The 20,540-nt window shown below is 40.1% G+C and overlaps 2 protein-coding genes across 2 annotated transcripts in view; one reads left to right on the top strand and one right to left on the bottom strand.

Moving 5' to 3' along the window:
* The window catches only part of STK3 (serine/threonine kinase 3), a 300,126-nt gene that overhangs the window by 254,344 nt on the left and 25,242 nt on the right, over positions 1 to 20,540 (bottom strand). The gene's annotated exons all lie outside the window — the stretch shown is intronic.
* LOC122451520 (peroxisomal acyl-coenzyme A oxidase 1-like) lies at positions 1,961 to 7,230 on the top strand. The gene is given in 3 exon segments (XM_043484503.1): positions 1,961 to 3,282; positions 3,284 to 3,785; positions 3,787 to 7,230. Coding segments are annotated over 3 exon segments (1,980 nt in total). The 5' UTR covers positions 1,961 to 2,011; the 3' UTR covers positions 3,994 to 7,230.

Genomic DNA, 20,540 nt, shown 5'->3' with positions numbered 1-20,540 from the left:
GTACCTGAAAACTGGAACCGACCAGCGCGCGAGGAAACTGAGGCTGGGGCCACGGAGGGGAGAAGGCGCACCGCACCCGGGGAGAGTGCGCCCGTCAAGCTCCTGGCTGCCTGAGCCGCTCAGGCGGGGGAAGGCACAAAACGCAGGAGCAACTGAGTTCGCGCTTTTGTGGAGTACCCGAAAACGGGAACGGCACGCAACGCAGGGCCCGCTCCATATAGAGCAGCCGGGGGCCTAAGCAGTGTAGACGGGGAAAGCACACACAGCGAGCGGGGGCAAACCCAGTGTGGCCGCAACACTGTGAGTGCTCCCCACACACAGCGATATCCGCCTGCAGCGCCCCTCCCTCCCCGCAGCGCGACTGAACCAGCGAACCTGAACAAGAGACCACCTCCGCCCGCCTGTGTCAGGGCGGAAATTACACACTGAAGAGACCGGCAAACAGAAGCCAAATAAACAAAGGGAACCGCTTCAGAAGGGACCGGTGCAACAGATTAAAATCCCTGTAGGTAACACCGACTACACCGGAAGGGGCCTATAGATATGGAGAAGTGTAAGCTGGAACGAGGAGCTATCTGAAACTGAACCGAACCCACACTGACCGCAACAGCTCCAGAGAAATTCCTAGATATATATACATTTTTTTTTAATTAAAAAAATTTTTTTTCTTCTCTTTTATTTTCTTTTAAAATTCCGTATTACTCCCCCATTACTCCTTAACTTTCATTTTCATATATTTTTACTAATTTTTTAATTAAGAAAAAAATTTGTTTTTTCTCTTATTTTCTTTTAAAAGTCCTCTATTACTCCTCTACTACTCCTTAATTTTCATTTCACTATAACCTTGCAAAAAAAAAAAAAGAGAAGCCCTATTTTTAAACCAAACTTCATATATATTTCTAAAATTTTTTGTGTTTTTGTTTTTAATATTGTATTTTTAAGAGTCTAACGTCTACTCTAGATATTTAATCTTTGTTTTTCAGTATGTGATATAAATTTTTGACATTTAAGAATCCAATATCCAGTTCCCATTTTTATTCAGGAGTGTGTTGATTACTCTCTCCCAATTTTGACTCTCCGTTTTCTACCTCAGAACACCTCTATTTCCTCCCTTCCCCTTCTCTTCCCAATCCAATTCTGTGAATCTTTGTGGGTGTCTGGGCTACGGAGAACACTTTGGGAATAGAGAATTGCGTAGATCTGTCTCTCTCCTCTTGAGTCCCCCCTTCTCTCCTCCTGCTCATCTCTATCTCCCTCCTCCCTCTCCTCTTTTTCATGTAACTCTGTGAACCTCTCTGGGTGTCCCTAACGGGGGAGAATCTTTTCACCATTAACCTAGAAGTTTTATTATCAGTGCTGTATAGTTGGAGAAGTCTTGAGACTACTGGAAGAATAAAACTGAAATCCAGAGGCAGGAGACTTAAGCCCAAAACCTGAGAACACCAGAAAACTCCTGACTACACGGAACATTAAGTAATAAGAGGCCATCCAAAAGCCTCCATACCTACACTAAAACCAACCACCACCCAAGAGCCAATAAGTTCCAGAGCAAGACATACCACGCAAATTCTCCAGCAAGGCAGGAACACAGCCCTGAGCGTCAACATACAGGCTGCCCAAAGTCACACCTAACACACAGACCCATCTCAAAACTCATTACTGGGCACTCCATTGCACTCCAGAGAGAAGAAATCCAGTTCCATGCACCAGAACACCGACGCAAGCTTCCCTAACCAGAAAACAAGCCAATTGACAAGCCAATCGTCCAACCCCACCCACTGGGTAAAACCTCCACAATAAAAAGGAACCACAGACCTCCAGAATACAGAAAGCCCACTCCAGACACAGCAATCTAAACAAGATGAAAAGGCAGAGAAATACCCAACAGGTAAAGGAACATTAAAAATGCCCACCAAGGCGCGCCGGAGCTACGGACTCCCGCTGTCGCCGCTGCCACTGACGCCGGCTCAGCCGCTGCCTCGGCCCCCCGCTGCCTCAGCCGGCCGTCACCATGAATCAAGACCTGCAGAAAGAGCAGGCCGGCGCCAGCTTCAACCCGGAGCTGCTCACGAATGTCCTGGACGGCAGCCCCGAGAACACTCGGCGTCGCCGAGAGATCGAGAACCTCATTCTGAAAGACCCAGATTTCCAGCATGAGAACTTGAATTTCCTCAGCCGTAGCCAGCGTTACGAGGTGGCTGTTAAGAAGAGTGCCACCATGGTGGAGAAGATGAGGAAGTTTGGCATCGCAGATCCTGATGAAATTTTGTGGTTTAAAAACTGTGTGCATCGAGGGCAGCCTGGGCCTCTGGATCTTCACTTGGGCATGTTCCTGCCCACCTTGCTGCACCAGGCAACCGAGGAACAGCAGGAGCGCTTCTTCATGCCTGCCTGGAACTTGGAGATCGTTGGCACTTATGCCCAAACAGAGATGGGTCATGGAACCCATCTTCGAGGCTTGGAAACCACAGCCACTTACGACCCTGAAACCCAGGAGTTCATTCTCAACAGTCCTACTGTAACCTCGATCAAGTGGTGGCCTGGTGGACTTGGAAAAACTTCGAATCATGCTATTGTACTTGCCCAGCTCATCACTCAGGGGAAATGTTATGGACTACATGCCTTCATTGTACCTATTCGTGAACTTGGGACCCATAAGCCTTTGCCAGGTATTACCATAGGAGACATTGGCCCCAAATTTGGCTATGATGAGATGGATAATGGCTACTTGAAGATGGACAGCTATCGTATTCCCAGAGAAAACATGCTGATGAAACATGCCCAGGTGAAGCCTGATGGCACGTATGTAAAACCCCTGAGTAACAAGCTGACCTACGGGACCATGGTGTTCATCAGGGCCGTCCTCGTGGGAGAATCCACTCGGTGTCTGTCTAAGGTATGCACCATTGCCATCCGATACAGTGCCGTGAGGCATCAGTCTGAAATCAAGCCAGGTGAACCAGAACCACAGATTTTGGATTATCAAACCCAGCAATATAAACTTTTTCCCCTCCTGGCCACTGCCTATGCCTTCCAGTTTGTAGGCGCATACATGAAAGAGACCTATCATCGGATTAATGAAGACATCGGCCACGGGGACCTGAGTGAGCTGCCTGAGCTTCACGCGCTCACCGCTGGGCTGAAGGCTTTCACGTCCTGGACAACAAACACTGCTATTGAAGCCTGTTGGATGGCCTGTGGCGGGCATGGCTATTCTCACTGCAGTGGACTTCCAAATATTTACGTCAATTTTACCCCAACCTGCACCTTCAAGGGGGAAAACTGTCATGATGCTGCAGACGGCCAGGTTCCTGATGAAAAGTTACGACCAGGCGCACTCAGGCAAGTTGGTATGTGGCATGGTGTCCTACTTGAATGACCTGCCCAGCCAGCGCATCCAGCCACAGCAGGTGGCCGTCTGGCCAACCGTGGTGGATATCAACAGCCCCGACAGCCTGACAGAGGCGTACAAGCTTCGAGCAGCCAGATTAGTAGAGATTGCTGCTAAAAACCTTCAGACTGAAGTGATTCACAGAAAAAGCAAGGAGGTAGCGTGGAACCTAACGTCCATTGACCTTGTTAGGGCAAGTGAGGCACATTGCCACTATGTGGCAGTTAAGCTCTTTACGGAAAAAGTCCTCCAGATTCAAGAGAAGTCCATCCAAGCTGTCCTAAGGCGTTTGTGTCTCTTGTATTCTTTGTATGGAATCAGTCAGAATGCAGGGGATTTTCTTCAGGGGAGCATCATGACAGAGTCTCAGATCACCCAGGTGAACGAGCGCATTAAAGGAGCTGCTGACTGCGATTCGCCCTGACGCGGTCGCTCTGGTGGATGCATTTGATTTTCAGGATGTGACACTGGGCTCTGTGCTTGGCCGCTATGATGGGAATGTGTATGAAAACTTGTTTGAATGGGCCAAGAAATCCCCACTGAACAAAACAGAGGTCCATGAATCTTACAAGCACCTAAAGTCACTGCAGTCCAAGCTCTGACATGGCTTGATGATAAGTGCAGTCTGCCCCTTAAAGTAGCTGTTCTCCTTACACCTGTCACACAGATCTGCATGGAATCTTGATCAAATTCAGAAAAGCTGTAGAGCAAGTGATAAATTGACCCTTTCCTCTTTTTATAAATGAAAAAAGAAAATGAGCAGATTTTACAAATTAAAGGAAAAAACCAGATGTGTTTTACAAGTGCAATTAACACTGAAAGAGACTATTAAGCATTCAGAAAAAGCTTTAAGAAATGCAGTGCAACTTCCATCTGTATTGCTGCTGATCCCAGGAGGCCAGGACTTTTGATAATTAGTAAAATTTAACTACTAAGTAGTTAATTATTTTCACATCTTAATTGCTAATCATTGGATATACAAGTGTTTTTAAACAAAGGTGTTTTTTTAAGCAGGTAGAACCCTTCCAAGCTTTCTTGCTCGTGTCCTAACACAGCTGCCAGGGGCCCCGGCTAGAAAGCATGAGTGAAGAAGAGAGACTGGGGAACAGAAACTAATCAGGAAATCTGTGAGTTCGTGCCTGACGCACTGACACCTTTCCTGCCTGCTTGCCCTCCTTTATTGATGTATTGCTCCTATCTTAAGTGTTCACAGTAGCATCTTTCCAACCTGAAGATTTCTTGAGCACATGCTCCTGCAGGGTCCCTGCCCTGTGTAATTCAGAACTAAGCTTCCGTTGGAGGGTTCCCTAAATGGTCCTCTAGTAGAACTATAGCTCCCTTTGCCTCAACTTCTCAGGAAGAGGGAGGCAGTCAAGTCATCTCTACATATAACTTTTGGCAACTGATGAGATCTCCAGATCAGTCGTTTTGATCTCCCTCTCCTGCGAAAGATGCTAAAGAAAGGAGAAAAATAGTCACAGTTCCTTCTTAGAAGAATAAGGGCGTGGAGAGCTATCAGTTATGGTTACTGTAACTTTGGTGACCATGGTAACTATGTTTTCTAGAACAATCCAGATTTCCTATACTCTGGCACTCTGGCAGAAGCCATTAAAATGCTTGGAGGTTACTGTGTCTGGCCTTAGAAAAATAAAAGCATCACTCATTGCCTCTTACACCCAGGAAAGTCCTTTGGACAAACCATGTGTTCTGATTTTTCAATCAGAAAATATAATCATTGAAACAGTGGCTAAAGGATAAATGGAAGCTCCATAGAATGTTTCTTATGGTGTATCTGGTTTTATTTTCAGTATGTTTCTAGGAGCTTTATCTGACTTGCTAAATTGTCCTTTCAGCTGAGTCTAATTTATACAATCATTCTATATTTAAAAGCTAAACATGTATCTCATGATGAATTTTTTCTTCAAATCAATGTAAAACAAATCACTTAATTTTTTTGTTGTTGTTAACTATATTTGTAACCTCTGTCTCATGAAGCCAGTTGTTCTAGAGTCAGTCTTGAGAATGTAGTATGTAATTCCCTTCTTGGGACCTTACATAAAATCTATCCCAGTGAAACTAGTAATAGGAGACTTTAAGGTCCAGCAGAAGAAATACTGCCTTTTGACACAAGCCTTAATCTTTCCAACAGGAGAACTAATTGATAATTGTGTTAACATTGAAGTAAAAAAGCACTCTGTAAATCTTGTATGGGTATCTCTTGGGACTAGATCAGATTCTGGGAATAACAGTAAATTCAGATTGCTTAATATTAACCTGTTAAACATAGAATTGTTTCCAGTTAGTGGTTAAAAATCTTATTCACAGACGGCTAACCCATGGCCAGGACATGAGGGTTTTTGAGATGACACCCACACAATCCAGCTGCATAGGTCTGGGATCTAAGCAGTTTGAAACATGGTGGTGGACTCTGCCAGAGCCACCTTCAGTCCAGCACCGTGAGTTTTATTTAAAAGCTAGATCTGATATTGACAGTATTTTTATTAACATTGGAATACTTTGAACTTTAGTCACTGTAATTAAAGAATAAAGGTACCATAAGACCTCAAGAATTTGTCACTATCAAGATGGAAAGAATGTGCCACATAAAATTAGACTTAAGTTTAAATTATGAAGAATTTTAAGATGTAGATTTAGGTAACACTAAACAATAGAAGGAAGTAAGGAGTGAGACCTGCCTGAGCAGATAGCCCCAAACCTGCCATGATGCTGTCTTTGTAGAGTATCTGGGTGCTCTGTCCATGCAGGAATATGGGTTTGTTGGTTTCTCATAAAGCAGCAGCAGACCCAACTTGCTGTCCCTTAGAAGCCAGACTTTGCCACAGATAAGGTTGGTTCTGTTGGGTTCTTTTGTGAGCCATTTTCATAAAGAGACAAATTTCAACCTAATCTCCAAAATGATGATAAATCTGAGCAGAATTAATGTTTCTATTTGGAGAAGGAAGTGGAAATCCACTCCAGTATTCTTGCCTGGAGAATCCCATGGTTGGAGGAGCCTGGTAGGCTACAGTCCACAGGGTCGCAAAGAGTTGGACATGACTGAGCGATTTCACTTTCACTTTAATGTTTCTATTAGATGATACTGACATAACCCTTTGAAGATTCATGAGGTTTTTGCTGTTTGTAATGGATGAAGTTTGCTACATCCTGAAGTATTTGGATTTCTACTTCATATCTACTCAATAGACACTGAGGTATACTTCAGTGTTTGGACATAAGTGACCTCAAAGCACAGTTGGTCCCAAAGCCTTTGCGGGCCTTCCTGTTCTTGTCTTCAGAACATCATACCACTAAGTAGCAGTTTATCTTCAAGAACATTCACTTAATTGCAACATTAACCATGTTCACATACTTTCTGAGAACTTACTGGTTGTAATTTCAGATAATATACACCTGGAGGCATTTAACCATTTGTAACATTAACGTGTTATTAGAACTCAATTCTTGGATTTTCTACAGTGCAAGGCTTTGGTTGGGGAAATATTGATTCATAATCCTTGAGTTCTCTAGGGAACAAAAATTCCTCTAATGACTGCTGCTCAGAGTCCTACCCCTTTCTGAGTTCTTTCTATCCATCTCAGTTAAAAAAAGACTAGATGCAGATGGTATTGTGCAAGGTATGCCTGGGGTTATAGACTGTCCTCAAGCAGTAGCTGCTGCACCAACTGGAGAGGAGCCTTGCCAGGAAACTAATGATTCTACTTGAGGCCAAGAGTCGAGTCTCCTGACTGAAAGGTTTTCATGGAAATATGCAGAGATCAACTAATTGAATATTTATTATTCCATTCCTAGAGGATTAGACCAAGTCACCGTAAATGAATGTCTTTTCATTTTAAAATAAAAAAAAAAAAAACGCCCACCAAGTCAAACAAAAGAGGAGGAGATAGGGAATCTACCTGAAAATTTAAAAGAATTTTAAATAATGATAAAAAGAAAATGATAAAAAAAAAAGAATTTAAAATAATGATAATAAAAATGATCCAAAATCTTGAAAACAAAATGGAGTTACAGATAAGTAGCCTGGACACAAAGATTGAGAAGATGCAAGAAATGTTTAATAAGGACCTAGAAGAAATAAAAAAGAGTCAATTAAAAATGAATAATGCAATAAATGAGATCAAAAACACTCTGGAGGGAACCAACAGTAGAGTAACGGAGACAGAAGATAGGATAAGTGAGGTAGAAGATAAAATGGTGGAAATAAATGAAGCAAAGAGGAAAAAAGAAAAAAGAATCAAAAGAAATGAGGACAACCTCACGGACCTCTGGGACAATGTGAAACGCCCCAACATTCGAATCATAGGAGTCCCAGAAGAAGAAGACAAAAAGAAAGGCCATGAGAAAATACTCAAGGAGGTAATAGCTGAAAACTTCCCTAAAATGGGGAAGGAAATAGTTACACAGGTCCAAGAAACCCAGAGAGTCCCAAACAGGATAAACCCAAGGCGAAACACCCCAAGACACATATTAATCAAATTAACAAAGATCAAACACAAAGAACAAATATTAAAAGCAGCAAGGGAGAAACAACAAGTAACACACAAAGGGATTCCCATAAGGATAACAGCTGATCTATCAATAGAAACCCTTCAGGCCAGAAGGGAATGGCAGGACATACTTCAAGTAATGAAAGAGAATAACCTACAACCTAGATTACTGTACCCAGCAAGGATCCCAGCAAGGATCTCATTCAGATATGAAGGAGAATTCAAAAGCTTTACAGACAAGAAAAAGCTGAGAGAATTCAGCACCACCAAACCAGTTCTTCAACAAATGCTAAAGGATCTTCTCTAGACAGGAAACACAGAAAGGTTGTATAAACATGAACCCAAAACAACAAAGTAAGTGGCAATGGGACCATACCTATCAATAATTACCTTAAATGTAAATGGGTTGAATGCCCCAACCAAAAGACAAAGACTGGGTGAATGGATACAAAAACAAGACCCCTATATATGCTGTCTACAAGAGACCCACCTCAAAACAAGGGACACATACAGACTAAAAGTGAAGGGCTGGAAAAAAATATTTCACGCAAACGGAGACCAAAAGCAGGAGTCACAATACTCATATCAGATAAAATAGACTTTCAAATAAAGGATGTGAAAAGAGACAAAGAAGGACACTACATAATGATCAAAGGATCAATCCAAGAAGAAGATATAACAATTATAAATATATATGCACCCAACATAGGAGCACCACAATGTGTAACACAAACGCTAACGAGTATGAAAGAGGAAATTAATAGTAACACAATAATAGTGGGAGACTTTAATACCCCACTCACAACTATGGATAGATCAACTAAACAGAAAATTAACAAGGAAACACAGACTTTAAATGACACAATGGACCAGCTAGACCTACTTGATATCTATAGGACATTTCACCCCAAAACAATCAATTTCATTTTTCTCAAGTGCACATGGAACTTTCTCCAGAATGGATCACATCCTGGGCCATAAATCTAGTCTTGGTAAAATCAAAAAAATTGAAATAATTCCAGTCATCTTTTCTGACCACAGTGCAGTAAGATTAGATCAATTACAGGAAAAAAATTATTAAAAATTCAAACATATGGAGGCTAAATAACGTGCTTCTGAATAACCAACAAATCATAGAAGAAATCAAAAAAGAAATCAAAATATGTATAGAAATGAATGAAAATGAAAACACAGCAACCCAAAACCTATGGGACACTGTAAAAGCAGTGCTATGGGGAAGGTCATAGCATTACAGGCTTACCACAAGAAACAAGAAAAAAGTCAAATAAATAACCTAACTCTACACCTAAAGCAACTAGAGAAGGAAGAAATGAAGAACCCCAGGGTTAGTAGAAGGAAAGAAATCTTAAAAATCAGGGCAGAAATAAATGCAAAAGAAACTAAAGAGACCATAGCAAAAATCAACAAAGCTAAAAGCTGGTTTTTTGAAAAAATAAACAAAATTGACAAACCATTAGCAAGACTCATTAAGAAACAAAGAGAGAAGAACCAAATTAACAAAATTAGAAATGAAAATGGAGAGATCACAACAGACAACACTGAAATACAAAGGATCATAAGAGACTACTACAAGCAGCTCTATGCCAATAAAATGGACAAGTTCTTAGAAAAGTATAACTTTCCAAAACTGAACCAGAAAGAAATAGAAGATCTTAACAGACCCATCACAAGCAAGGAAATCGAAACTGTAATCAGAAATCTTCCAGCAAACAAAAGCCCAGGACCAGATGGCTTCACAGCTGAATTCTACCAAAAAATTTAGAGAAGAGCTAACACCTATCTTACTCAAACTCTTCCAGAAAATTGCAGATGAAGGTAAACTTCCAAACTCATTCTATGAGGCCACCATCACCCTAATTCCAAAACCAGACAAAGATGCCACAAAAAAAGAAAACTACAGGCCAATATCACTGATGAACATAGATGCAAAAATCCTTAACAAAATTCTAGCAAACAGAATCCAACAACATATTAAAAAAACTCATCACCATGACCAAGTGGGGCTTTATCCCAGGAATGCAGGATTCTTTAATATCCGCAAATCAATCAATGGCAATACACCACATTAACAAATTGAAAGATAAAAACCATATGATTATCTCAATAGATGCAGAGAAAGCCTTTGACAAAATTCAACACCCATTTATGATTAAAACTCTCCAGAAAGCAGGAATAGAAGGAACATATCTCAACATAATAAAAGCTATATATGACAAACCCACAGCAAGCATTACCCTCAATGGTGAAAAATTGAAAGCATTTCCCCTAAAATCAGGAACAAGACAAGGGTGCCCACTCTCACCACTACTATTCAACATAGTGTTGGAAGTTTTGGCCACAGCAATCAGAGCAGAAAAAGAAGTAAAAGGAATCCAGACAGGAAAAGAAGAAGTGAAACTCTTGTTGTTTGCAGATGACATGATCCTCTACACAGAAAACCCTAAAGACTCTACCTGAGTCTTTAGAGCTAATCAACGAATATAGTAAAGTTGCAGGATATAAAATTAACACACAGAAATCCCTTGCATTCCTATAAACTAACAATGAGAAAACAGAGAAATTAAGGAAACAATACCATTCACCATTGCAACAAAAAGAATAAAATACTTAGGAGTATATCTACCTAAAGAAACAAAAGACCTATACATAGAAAACTATAAAACACTGATAAAAGAAATCAAAGAGGACACAAACAGATGGAGAAACATACCGTGTTCATGGATTGGAAGAATCAATATTGTCAAAATGGCTATACTACCCAAAGCAATCTATAGATTCAATGCAATCCCTATCAAGCTACCAACGGTATTTTTCACAGAACTAGAACAAATAATTTCACAATTTATATGGAAATACAAAAAACCTCGAATAGCCAAAGTAATCTTGAGAAAGAAGAATAGAGGGGACTTCCCTGGTGGTCCAGTGGCTAAGATTCCATGCTCCCAGTGCAGGGGGCCAGGGTTCAATCCCTGGTCAGGGAAGTAAGTCCCACATACCACAGCTAAGACTTGAGGCAGTCAAATGAATAAACAAATAAATAAATATTAAAAAAAAAAAAAAAAGAAGAATGGAACTGGAGGAATCAACCTGCCTGACTTTAGACTCTACTACAAAGCCACAGTCATCAAGACAGTATGGTACTGGCACAAAGACAGAAATATAGATCAATGGAACAGAATAGAAAGCCCAGAGATAAATCCACGAACCTATGGACACCTTATCTTTGACAGAGGAGGCAAGGATATACAATGGAAAAACGACAACCTCTTTAACAAGTGGTGCTGGGAAAACTGGTCAACCACCTGTAAAAGAATGAAACTAGAACACCTTCTAACACCATACACAAAAATAAACTCCAAATGGATTAAAGATCTAAATGTAAGACCAGAAACTATAAAACTCCTAAAGGAGAACATAGGCAAACACTCTGACATAAATCACAGCAGGATCCTCTATGACCCACCTCCCAGAATACTGGAAATAAAAGCAAAAATAAACAAATGGGACCTAATGAAACTTAAAACCTTTTGCACAACAAAGGAAACTATAAGCAAGGTGAAAAGACAGCCCTCAGATTGGGAGAAAATAATAGCAAACGAAGCAACAGACAAAGGATTAATCTCAAAAATATACAAGCAACTCCTGCAGCTCAATTCCAGAAAAATAAATGACCCAATCAAAAAATGGGCCAAAGATCTAAACAGACGTTTCTCCAAAGAAGACATACAGATGGCTAACAAAACACATGAAAAGATGCTCAACATCACTCATTATCAGAGAAATGCAAATCAAAACCACAATGAGGTACCATACACGCCCAGTCAGGATGGCTGCCTATCCAAAAGTCTACAAGCAATAAATTGCTGGAGAGGGTGGGGAGAAAAGGGAACCCTCTTACACTGTTGGTGGGAATGCAAACTAGTACAGATGCTATGGAGAACAGTGGTGGAGATTTCTTAAAAAACTGGAAATAGAACTGCCATATGACCCAGCATCCCACTTCTGGGCATACACCCGAGGAAACCAGATCTGAAAGAGACACGTGCACCCAATGTTCATCGCGCACTGTTTATAATAGCCAGGACATGGAAGCAACCTAGATGCCCATCAGCAGACGAATGGATAAGGAAGCTGTGGTACATATACACCATGGAATATTACTCAGCCATTAAAAAGAATTCATTTGAATCAGTTCTAATGAGATGGATGAAACTGGAGCCCATTATACAGAGTGAAGTAAGCCAGAAAGATAAAGACCATTACAGCATACTAACACATATATATGGAATTTAGAAAGATGGTAACGATAACCCTATATGCAAAACAGAAAAAGAGACACAGATGTACAGAACAGACTTTTGGACTCTGTGGGAGAAGGCGAGGGTGGGATGTTTTGAAAGAACAGCATTGAAACATGTATATTATCTAGGGTGAAACAGATCACCAGCCCAGGTTGGATGCATGAGACAAGTGCTCAGGGCTGGTGCACTGTGAAGACCCAGAGGGATTGGGTAGAGAGGGAGGTGGGAGGGGGGATCGGGATGGGGAATACATGTAAATCCATGTCAATGTATGACAAAAACCACTACAATATTGTAAAGTAATTAGCCTCCAACTAATAAAAATAAAGGGGAAAAAAAAAGAGAGAAAAGAGACCCTAGGAAAACATCAATAATTAAGAAATGAGGTCATGAAGGACAAGAAAGTAGTACTTGACCACTTTCAAGAATGCTACTGAAAGTTCAAACAACTTGAAAATTTGACAGTGTCTGTTACAGGACTTCCACTTCTGACTACAAGGAAGTAAGAGGATATTATCTATCTGCTGCAAACAGCCAAAAAACTAAAAAAAAAAAAAAAACATTATGGGAAACTATTTTCACAAATTAGATATCAGACATTTCAGGACTGTGATCCATAACAAAAGGAAAAAAAATAAGAAAAGCCCTGCTATCGCCCAGGCTTTACATCTAAAGCTATATGGGCTATATGGGCTATATCCAAAATGTAGCACAGTGAGAGGAATTCAAAGAGCCCAACAATTTTGCAGAGTTAAAGAAACAAAGATGAGAGTTTGGAGAGGCAAGGCAAATAAAATTTACACTACAGAATACCTGTGAGAAAAGAGCTATACTGAGAAAGAAGTCCACCAATCTACCGAACAGTTCCCTTGACTATTTAGCTGAATGCCAACCTGTACATGCTTAGAAAAACATGCTACAAAGCCCAACAAAATCGATTTCCTAAGGGGGGAAAAAAAGATTTTTAAAAAGAACAACTCCCAGAGACCACACAAGGCTGAGAATCTTTCCCATCAACAATAGTTATGAGAATACATCCCAGAACAACCTTGTTTTACAAGAGAGACCGCATTACCAAAACATAAAGTCTACTTTGCGTGAGTACATACTCAGTTGTCCAACTCTTTGTGACCCCATGGACTGTAGCCCACCAGGCTCCTCTGTCCATGGATTCTCCAGGCAAGAATACTGGAGTGGGTTGCCATGCCCTCCTCCAGGGGATTTTCCTGATCCAGGAATTGAACCTGTGTCTTCTGCATCTCCTTCATTGCAAGCAGACTCTTTACTGAGCCAGCAGTGAAGCCGAAAGGCTACTTAGACTTCCCAAAAGGAGCTTAAAAACAGGCTTCAAAACCACTGAGCCAATCTACAAGGTAACTTAACTGCCTACCAGAACAAGTCTATAGAGGCATACCTTCTTTTATTATGTTTTGCAGATACTGAGGTTTTTTTGTTACGAAACTAAGGTGTGTGGCAACCCTGCATAAAACAAGACTTATTGGTACCATTTTTCCAACAGCATTTGCTCACTTTGTGTCATGTGTCACATTTTGGTAATTTTCACAATATTTCAAACTTTTTCATTATTATTATGTTTTTATAATGACCTGTACTCAATGATCTTACATATTACCACTGCAGTGTGTTTTGGGATTCCGTGAACTGCACCCATATGAGCCTAATAAATGTTATCTGTGCTGACTGCTCCACCAACTGGCCATTCCCCATCACTCTCCCTTTTCCTCGGGCCTCCCTATTCTGAGACAAAACAATATCGAAATTAAGCCAATTACTAACTCTAAAACAACCTCCAAGTATTCAAGCAAAAAGAAGAGTCACCCATTTCTCACTTTAAATTAGAAGCTAGAAATGATTAAGCTTAGTGAAGAAGGTTTGTCAAAAGTGGAGATAGGCCATAAGCCAGGCCTCCGGTGCTAAACAGTTACCGAAGTTGTGAATGCCAAGCAAAAGTTCTTTCCTGTTGTTTAATTTATTTTTAATGGGAGGATAATTGCTGTACAATGTTGTGTTGGTTTCTTTCATACATCAGCATGTATCAGCCTTAGATATACACATGTCCCCTCCCTCTTGAAACTCCCTCCCACCTCCCATCCCTCTGGGTTGTCACAGAGCATCATTTGAGCTCGCTGAGTCATAAGGCAAATTCCCACTGGCTATCTACTTTACATGCGGTCATGGGTGTGTTTCAGTACCACTCTCTCAACGCTTCCACTCTCTGCTTCCCTCGCTGTGCCCACAAGTCTGTTCCCTATGTCTCCTGCTGCCCTGCAAGTAGGTTCATCACTAAAATTTTTCTATTAATAGATTCCATATATGTGTGTTAATATATGATATTTATTTTTCTCTTTCTGACTTACTTCACTCTGTATAACAGGCTCTAGGTTCATCCACCTCATCAGAACTCACTCAAATGTGTTCCTTTTTATGGCTGAGTAATATTCTATTGTATATATGTACCACAACTTCTCTATCTTATTCATCTGTCAATGGACAGCTAGGTTGCTTTCATGTTTGGCTACTGTAAATAGTGCTTCAATGAATGTTGGGGTACATGTGTCTTCTTTTAGAATTATGGTTTTCTCAGGGTATGTGACCAGTAGTGGGATTTCTGGGTCATATGGGAGGTTATTCCTAGCTTTCTGAAGAAATCTCCATACTGTTCTCCATAGCAGCTGTATGGGAAAAGTTCTTGAAGAAAAGTTAAAGCACTACTCCAGTGAACACACAAATGATAAGAAAACAAAACAGCCTTGCTGCTGATAAGGAGAAAGTTTAAGTAGTCTGGTTAGATCAAACGAGCCACAGCATTACCTTAAACCAAAGCTTAATCCAGATCAAAGCCCTGATGTTCTTCACATCTATGAATCTTTACCAGCTAAGCCACAACGGAAACCCATCTGTGAAGACAGAGAAAAGTAAAGCAGTGGCAAGAGGAAAGTCTGTAGCTAGCAAAGGGTGATTCATGGGTTTTAAAGAAAGAAGCCATCTCCATAACATGAGAGTGCAAGGTGAAGCAGAAAGTACTCACGTAATGCTGCAGCAAGTTACACAGAAGATCCAGCAAGATGCAGGCACCTGCACTAAACAAGATCAGGACATCCAGTCCCATCACCTCATGGCAAATAGATGCGGAAGAAGTGGAAAGAGTGACAGATTTCATTTTCTTGGGCTCCAAAATCACTGTGGACAGTTAATGCAACCATGAAATTAAAAGATGCTTGCTCCTTGGAAGAAGTGAAGTGAGTGAAAGTGGCTCAGTCATGTCCAACTCTTTGTGACCCCATGGACCATACAGTCTATGGAATTTTCCAGGCCAGAATACTGGAGTGGGTAGCCTTTCCCTTCTCCAGGGAATCTTCCCAACCCAGGGATCAAACCTAGGTCTCCCACATTGTAGGCAGACTCTTTACCAGCTGAGCCACAAGGGAAGCTCAAGAAACGGAGTGGGTACCCTATCCCTTCTCCAGCAGATCCTCCTGACCCAGGAATTGTACCAGGGTCTCCTGCACTGCAGGTGGATTCTTTACCAACTGAGCTATCAGGGGAACCCTTCTTTGGAAGAAAAACTATGACAAACCCAGACAGCAGAGAAATCACTTTGCCAACAAAGGTCCGTATAGTCAAAGCTATGGTTTTTCAAGTGGTCATGTATGGATGTGAAAGTTGAACCATAAAGAAGGCTGAGCACCAAAGAACTGATACTATTGAATTGTGGTGCTGGAGAAGACTCCCTGAGAGTCCTTTGGACTGCAAGGAGATCAAACCAGTCCATCCTAAAGGAAATCAGTCCTGAATATTCATTGGAAAGACTGATGCTGAAGCTGAAGCTCCAATATTTTGGCCACCGATACAGAGCCGACTCATTGGAAAAGACCCTAATGCTCAGAAAGACTGAGGACAGAAGGAGAAGGGGACAACAGAGGATGAGATGGTGGGATGGCATCATCAGCTCAATTGGACATGAGTCTGAGAAAACTCCAGGAGACAGTAAAGGAGAGGGAAGCCTGGCATGCTGCAGTCCACAAGATCACAAAGAGTCTAATGCACCTTGGGGACTGAACGACATCACTAAACAATAGATGTCCAGTGTAAATTCAACAGTATTATATTGCAAGAAAATACCATCGAGGACTTTCACAGCTAGAGGGGAGAGGTCAACACCTGGCTTCAAAGCTTCACAGGACAAGAGCTAATGAAGCTGGTGAGTTTAAGTTGACACCAATGCTCATTTACCCTCTGAAAATCCTAGGGTCCCTAAGGATTATGCTAAATCCACTCTGCCTGCACTCTGTAGGTAGAATAATAAAGCCTGAATGACAATACATCTGTTTTACAACTGAATATTATAAGCCCACTCTTCAGACCTGCTGCTCAGAAAAAAAAGATTCCTTTCAAAACATTACTACTCATTGACAATGCACTTGGTCACCCAAGAGCTCTTTGAAAATGCACAAAGATAATACTGTTTTCCTTCCTGCTAACACAAAGTCCATTCTGCAGCCCATGATCAAGGAGCAATTTCAAATTTCAAGTATTATTACTTCTATATATATTTCATATATAGCCTTATGATATGTATTTCATAAGGCTATAGGAGCCATAGACAGTGATTCCCTTGATAGCTCTGGGCAGAGTAAACTGAAAACTTGGAAAGGATTCCCCAATCATAAGAACATTAATGATTCAAAGGAAGAGGTCAAAATATCAACATCAATATGGTTTGAAAGAACTGAGCAGAAATCTCACGGATGACTTTGAGGGGTTCAAGACTTCAGTGAAGGAAAATATTGCAGATGTGATAGAAACAGCAAAAGAACTGTAATTTAGAACTGGAACTTGAAGATGTGACTGAACTGCTACAATCTCATGATAAAACTTTAGCAGATGAGGAATTGCCTCTTATGGATGAGCAAAGAAAGTAATTTCTTGAGACAGAATCTACTCCTGATGAAGCTGTTACAAAGACTGTTGAAATGACAACAAAGGATGTAAAATATGGCATAAACTTTAGTTGATGAAACTGTAGCAATCTTTAAAAGGACAGACTCCAATTGTGAAAGAGGTTCTACTGTGGGTAAAATGCTATCAAGCCCAGCACCGCACGCTACAGAGAAATGGTCTGAGAAAGAGAGTAATCAATGTGGAAAACTTCACTGTTGTCTTATTTTAAGAAACTGCCATAGCAACACCAACTTTCAGCAACCACCACCCAGATGAGTCAGCAGACATGAACATCAAGGCAAGCTCCTCCACCAGCAAAAAGATTACATCTTACTGAAGGTTCAGATGATGGTTTGGAGACGGCAATGACAACCCACTCCAGTACTCGTGCCTGGAAAATCCCATGGACGGAGGAGCCTGGTGGGGTACAGTCCACGGGGTCGCAAAGAGCTGGACACAACTTTCACTTGATTTCACTTTCATGCCTTGGAGAAGGAAATGGCAACCCACTCCAGTATTCTTGCCAGGAGAATCCCAGGGACAGGGGAGCCTGGTGGGCTGCCGTCCATGGGGTCACACAGAGTCAGACATGACTGACGTCACTTAGCAGGAGCAGCAGCAGATGGTTAGCATTTTTCAGCAGTAAAGCATTTTCAATTAAGGTATATTACACTGTTTTCTAGACAACACTATTGCCCACTTAATAGACAACAGTATAAACACAACTTTTCTGTATACTTGGAAACCAAAAAATTCATGTGATTCACTTTGTTGCAATATTCACTTCATTGCAGTTGTCTGAAACTGAATCCTCAATATCTCAGAGGCATGCCTGGAACTCTTTAAAAACTTAAAATCCAGCCTCCACAATGTAAAAATTTTAAACATTAAGAATTCAATCAAAAATTACTAGACATAAGAAAAACTGGGAACTATGACTCACAAGGAAGAGAAAACTTAGTCAATTAAAACAGACACACACACACAAAATAAAACCAGACATAGAAATGGCAGAAACAGTAGAATTAACAAAAATAATCTTATAAAAAGCAAATATAAATACGTCCCATGTACTTATTGATGTAATGGAAACAGATAAGAAAAAGAGCTAAACAGAAATTTTAGAGATGAAAAAAATAAACTATCTGAAATGAAGTTTTCACTGGATAAGACTTAAACAGATTAGATAGTACAGCACAAAAGATAACTTGAAGAAAAAAATGTCTTAATAATAAAGGAAAAAAGAAAAAGCCTGAGCCCTACATGGAAATGAAGAATAGATATTAAAAAACCGAAATAGACAAAAAGAAGGAAAAGGGCTGAAGGAAATACTGGCCAAACATTTTTCAAATTGTATAAAAACAATAAAACTAGAGATGCAAATAACTAACCAAATCTAAAAGGATAAATACACACAGAGAGACAAATCCGATGTATTATAATGAAATTGCCAGCATTAAGAGGTATACCAGTAGAGGAAGAAAATACTAAAAGCTAAATACTGAACATCCCAGGAAAAAGACATATTACTTAAATAAGGATAAAGACAAGAATGACTATAGTCTTCTTGTCAGACAGTAAGCAAGCCAAAAGACAGTGACTCTTTAATGAGATGAAAGAAAACAATAATTAAAATACAACTCTATATTTAATGGAAATATCCCTCAGAAGGTAAGAAATAAAAATTTTCAAACAAAAAAAGGTGAGAAAATTCATTATGAGCTGACTTTCACAACAATAAATGGTTAAAAACAGCTCCTTAGGCTACAGGAAACTGATGTCAAAAGGAAACATAAATCTATACAGAAGAATAAAGAACAACAGCTATTAAAAATATAGGTAAAAACAGGGGGAAAAAAGTTTCCCCCATTTAACAACAGCAGAATATACATTCTTCTCAAATGCACAAGGAACAGAAACACTCTCCAAAAGGGATGGCACGTTAGGCCACAAGAATACTTTAGTTTTCTTCTGCAAACAAAATGGAATGAAACCAGGAATCAATAATAGAAAGACAACAGAAAAATCCAAAAATATGTGGACATTAAATAATATATTCTTAAACAAAAACAGGGTCAAGGAAGAAATCACAAGGAAATTAAGAAAATATCAGGAGGGACTTCCCTGGTGGTCCTATGGTTAAGAATTTACCATCCAATACAGGGGATGTAGGTTTGATACCTGGTTATGGAGCTAAAATCCCACATGCCTGGTGGTCAAAAAAACAAAACATAAAACACAAGCAATATTGTAAAACATTCAACTAAGACTTTAAAACTTGTCCACATCAAAAAAAAGAAAAGAAAATATCTAGAGACAAATGAAAACACAACATACCAAAACGTCTGGGATGCAGCAAAAGCAGCATTAAGAGAGCAGTTTATAGCAGTAATCCCTTCTATTTAAAAAGAAGATATCAAAGCAACAATGTGACTTTATACATCAAACGACCAGAAACACAAATTAAACTCAAAGTTCATAGAAGAAATGAAATGATAAAGACTAGAACAGAGATAAATAGTGAATACAAAAGAAAATTTTAAAAAATCAACAAAATTGCAAAATTGAATATTTGTCTCCTCCAAAAATATATATTGATGATATCCAAACTCCCAAAGATGATGGTATTAGGAGCTGGGGCTTTGGGGAAGTGCTGAAGTCATAAGGATGGAACCCTCATGAATGGAATTAGTGCCTTATGAAGAAAGCTCCACAAGCTTTCACCTGCATGTGACCATGCTGGCACCCCGATCTTGTGCTTCCAAGTTTGCAGAACAGTGAAAAATAAATTCCTATTATTTACAAGCTACCCAGTCTTGGTATCTCAATAAAGCAGATTGAAACCAAGAGTTGGTTTTTTGAGACCAACAAAACTGGCAAACCCTTAGCTAGACTAGGGTTTCCCTTGTGGCTCAGCTGGTAAAGAATCCTCCTGCAATGAAGGAAACCTGGATTTGATCCTTGGGCTGGGAAGATCCCCTGGAAAAGGAAAAGGCTACCCACTCCAGTATTCTGGGCTGGAAAATTCCATGGACTACACTAAATGGGGTCGCAAAAAGTCGGACACAACTAAGTGACTTTCACTTTCACTAGATTAGGAATCAAAGAAGACATTAAAATTGATGTCACAGAAATAAAAACTATTGTTAAGAGAATACTATGAACAATGAACCTAAAAGAAATAGATAAAATCTTAGAAAGATATAATCTTCTAAGACAAAATCATGAAGAAATAGAAAATGTGAACAGTAAGGAAACTGAAGATATAATTAAAAACCTCTCACCAAAGAAAAACACAGGACTAGATGGCTTTGCAGGAGAATTCTACCAAACATTTTAGGAAGAATTAACACCAATACT

This window comes from Cervus canadensis, chromosome 12 (assembly GCF_019320065.1).
Source record: "Cervus canadensis isolate Bull #8, Minnesota chromosome 12, ASM1932006v1, whole genome shotgun sequence".
Taxonomy (NCBI): domain Eukaryota; kingdom Metazoa; phylum Chordata; class Mammalia; order Artiodactyla; family Cervidae; genus Cervus; species Cervus canadensis.
This window is presented reverse-complemented; position numbering and strand designations above follow the sequence as displayed.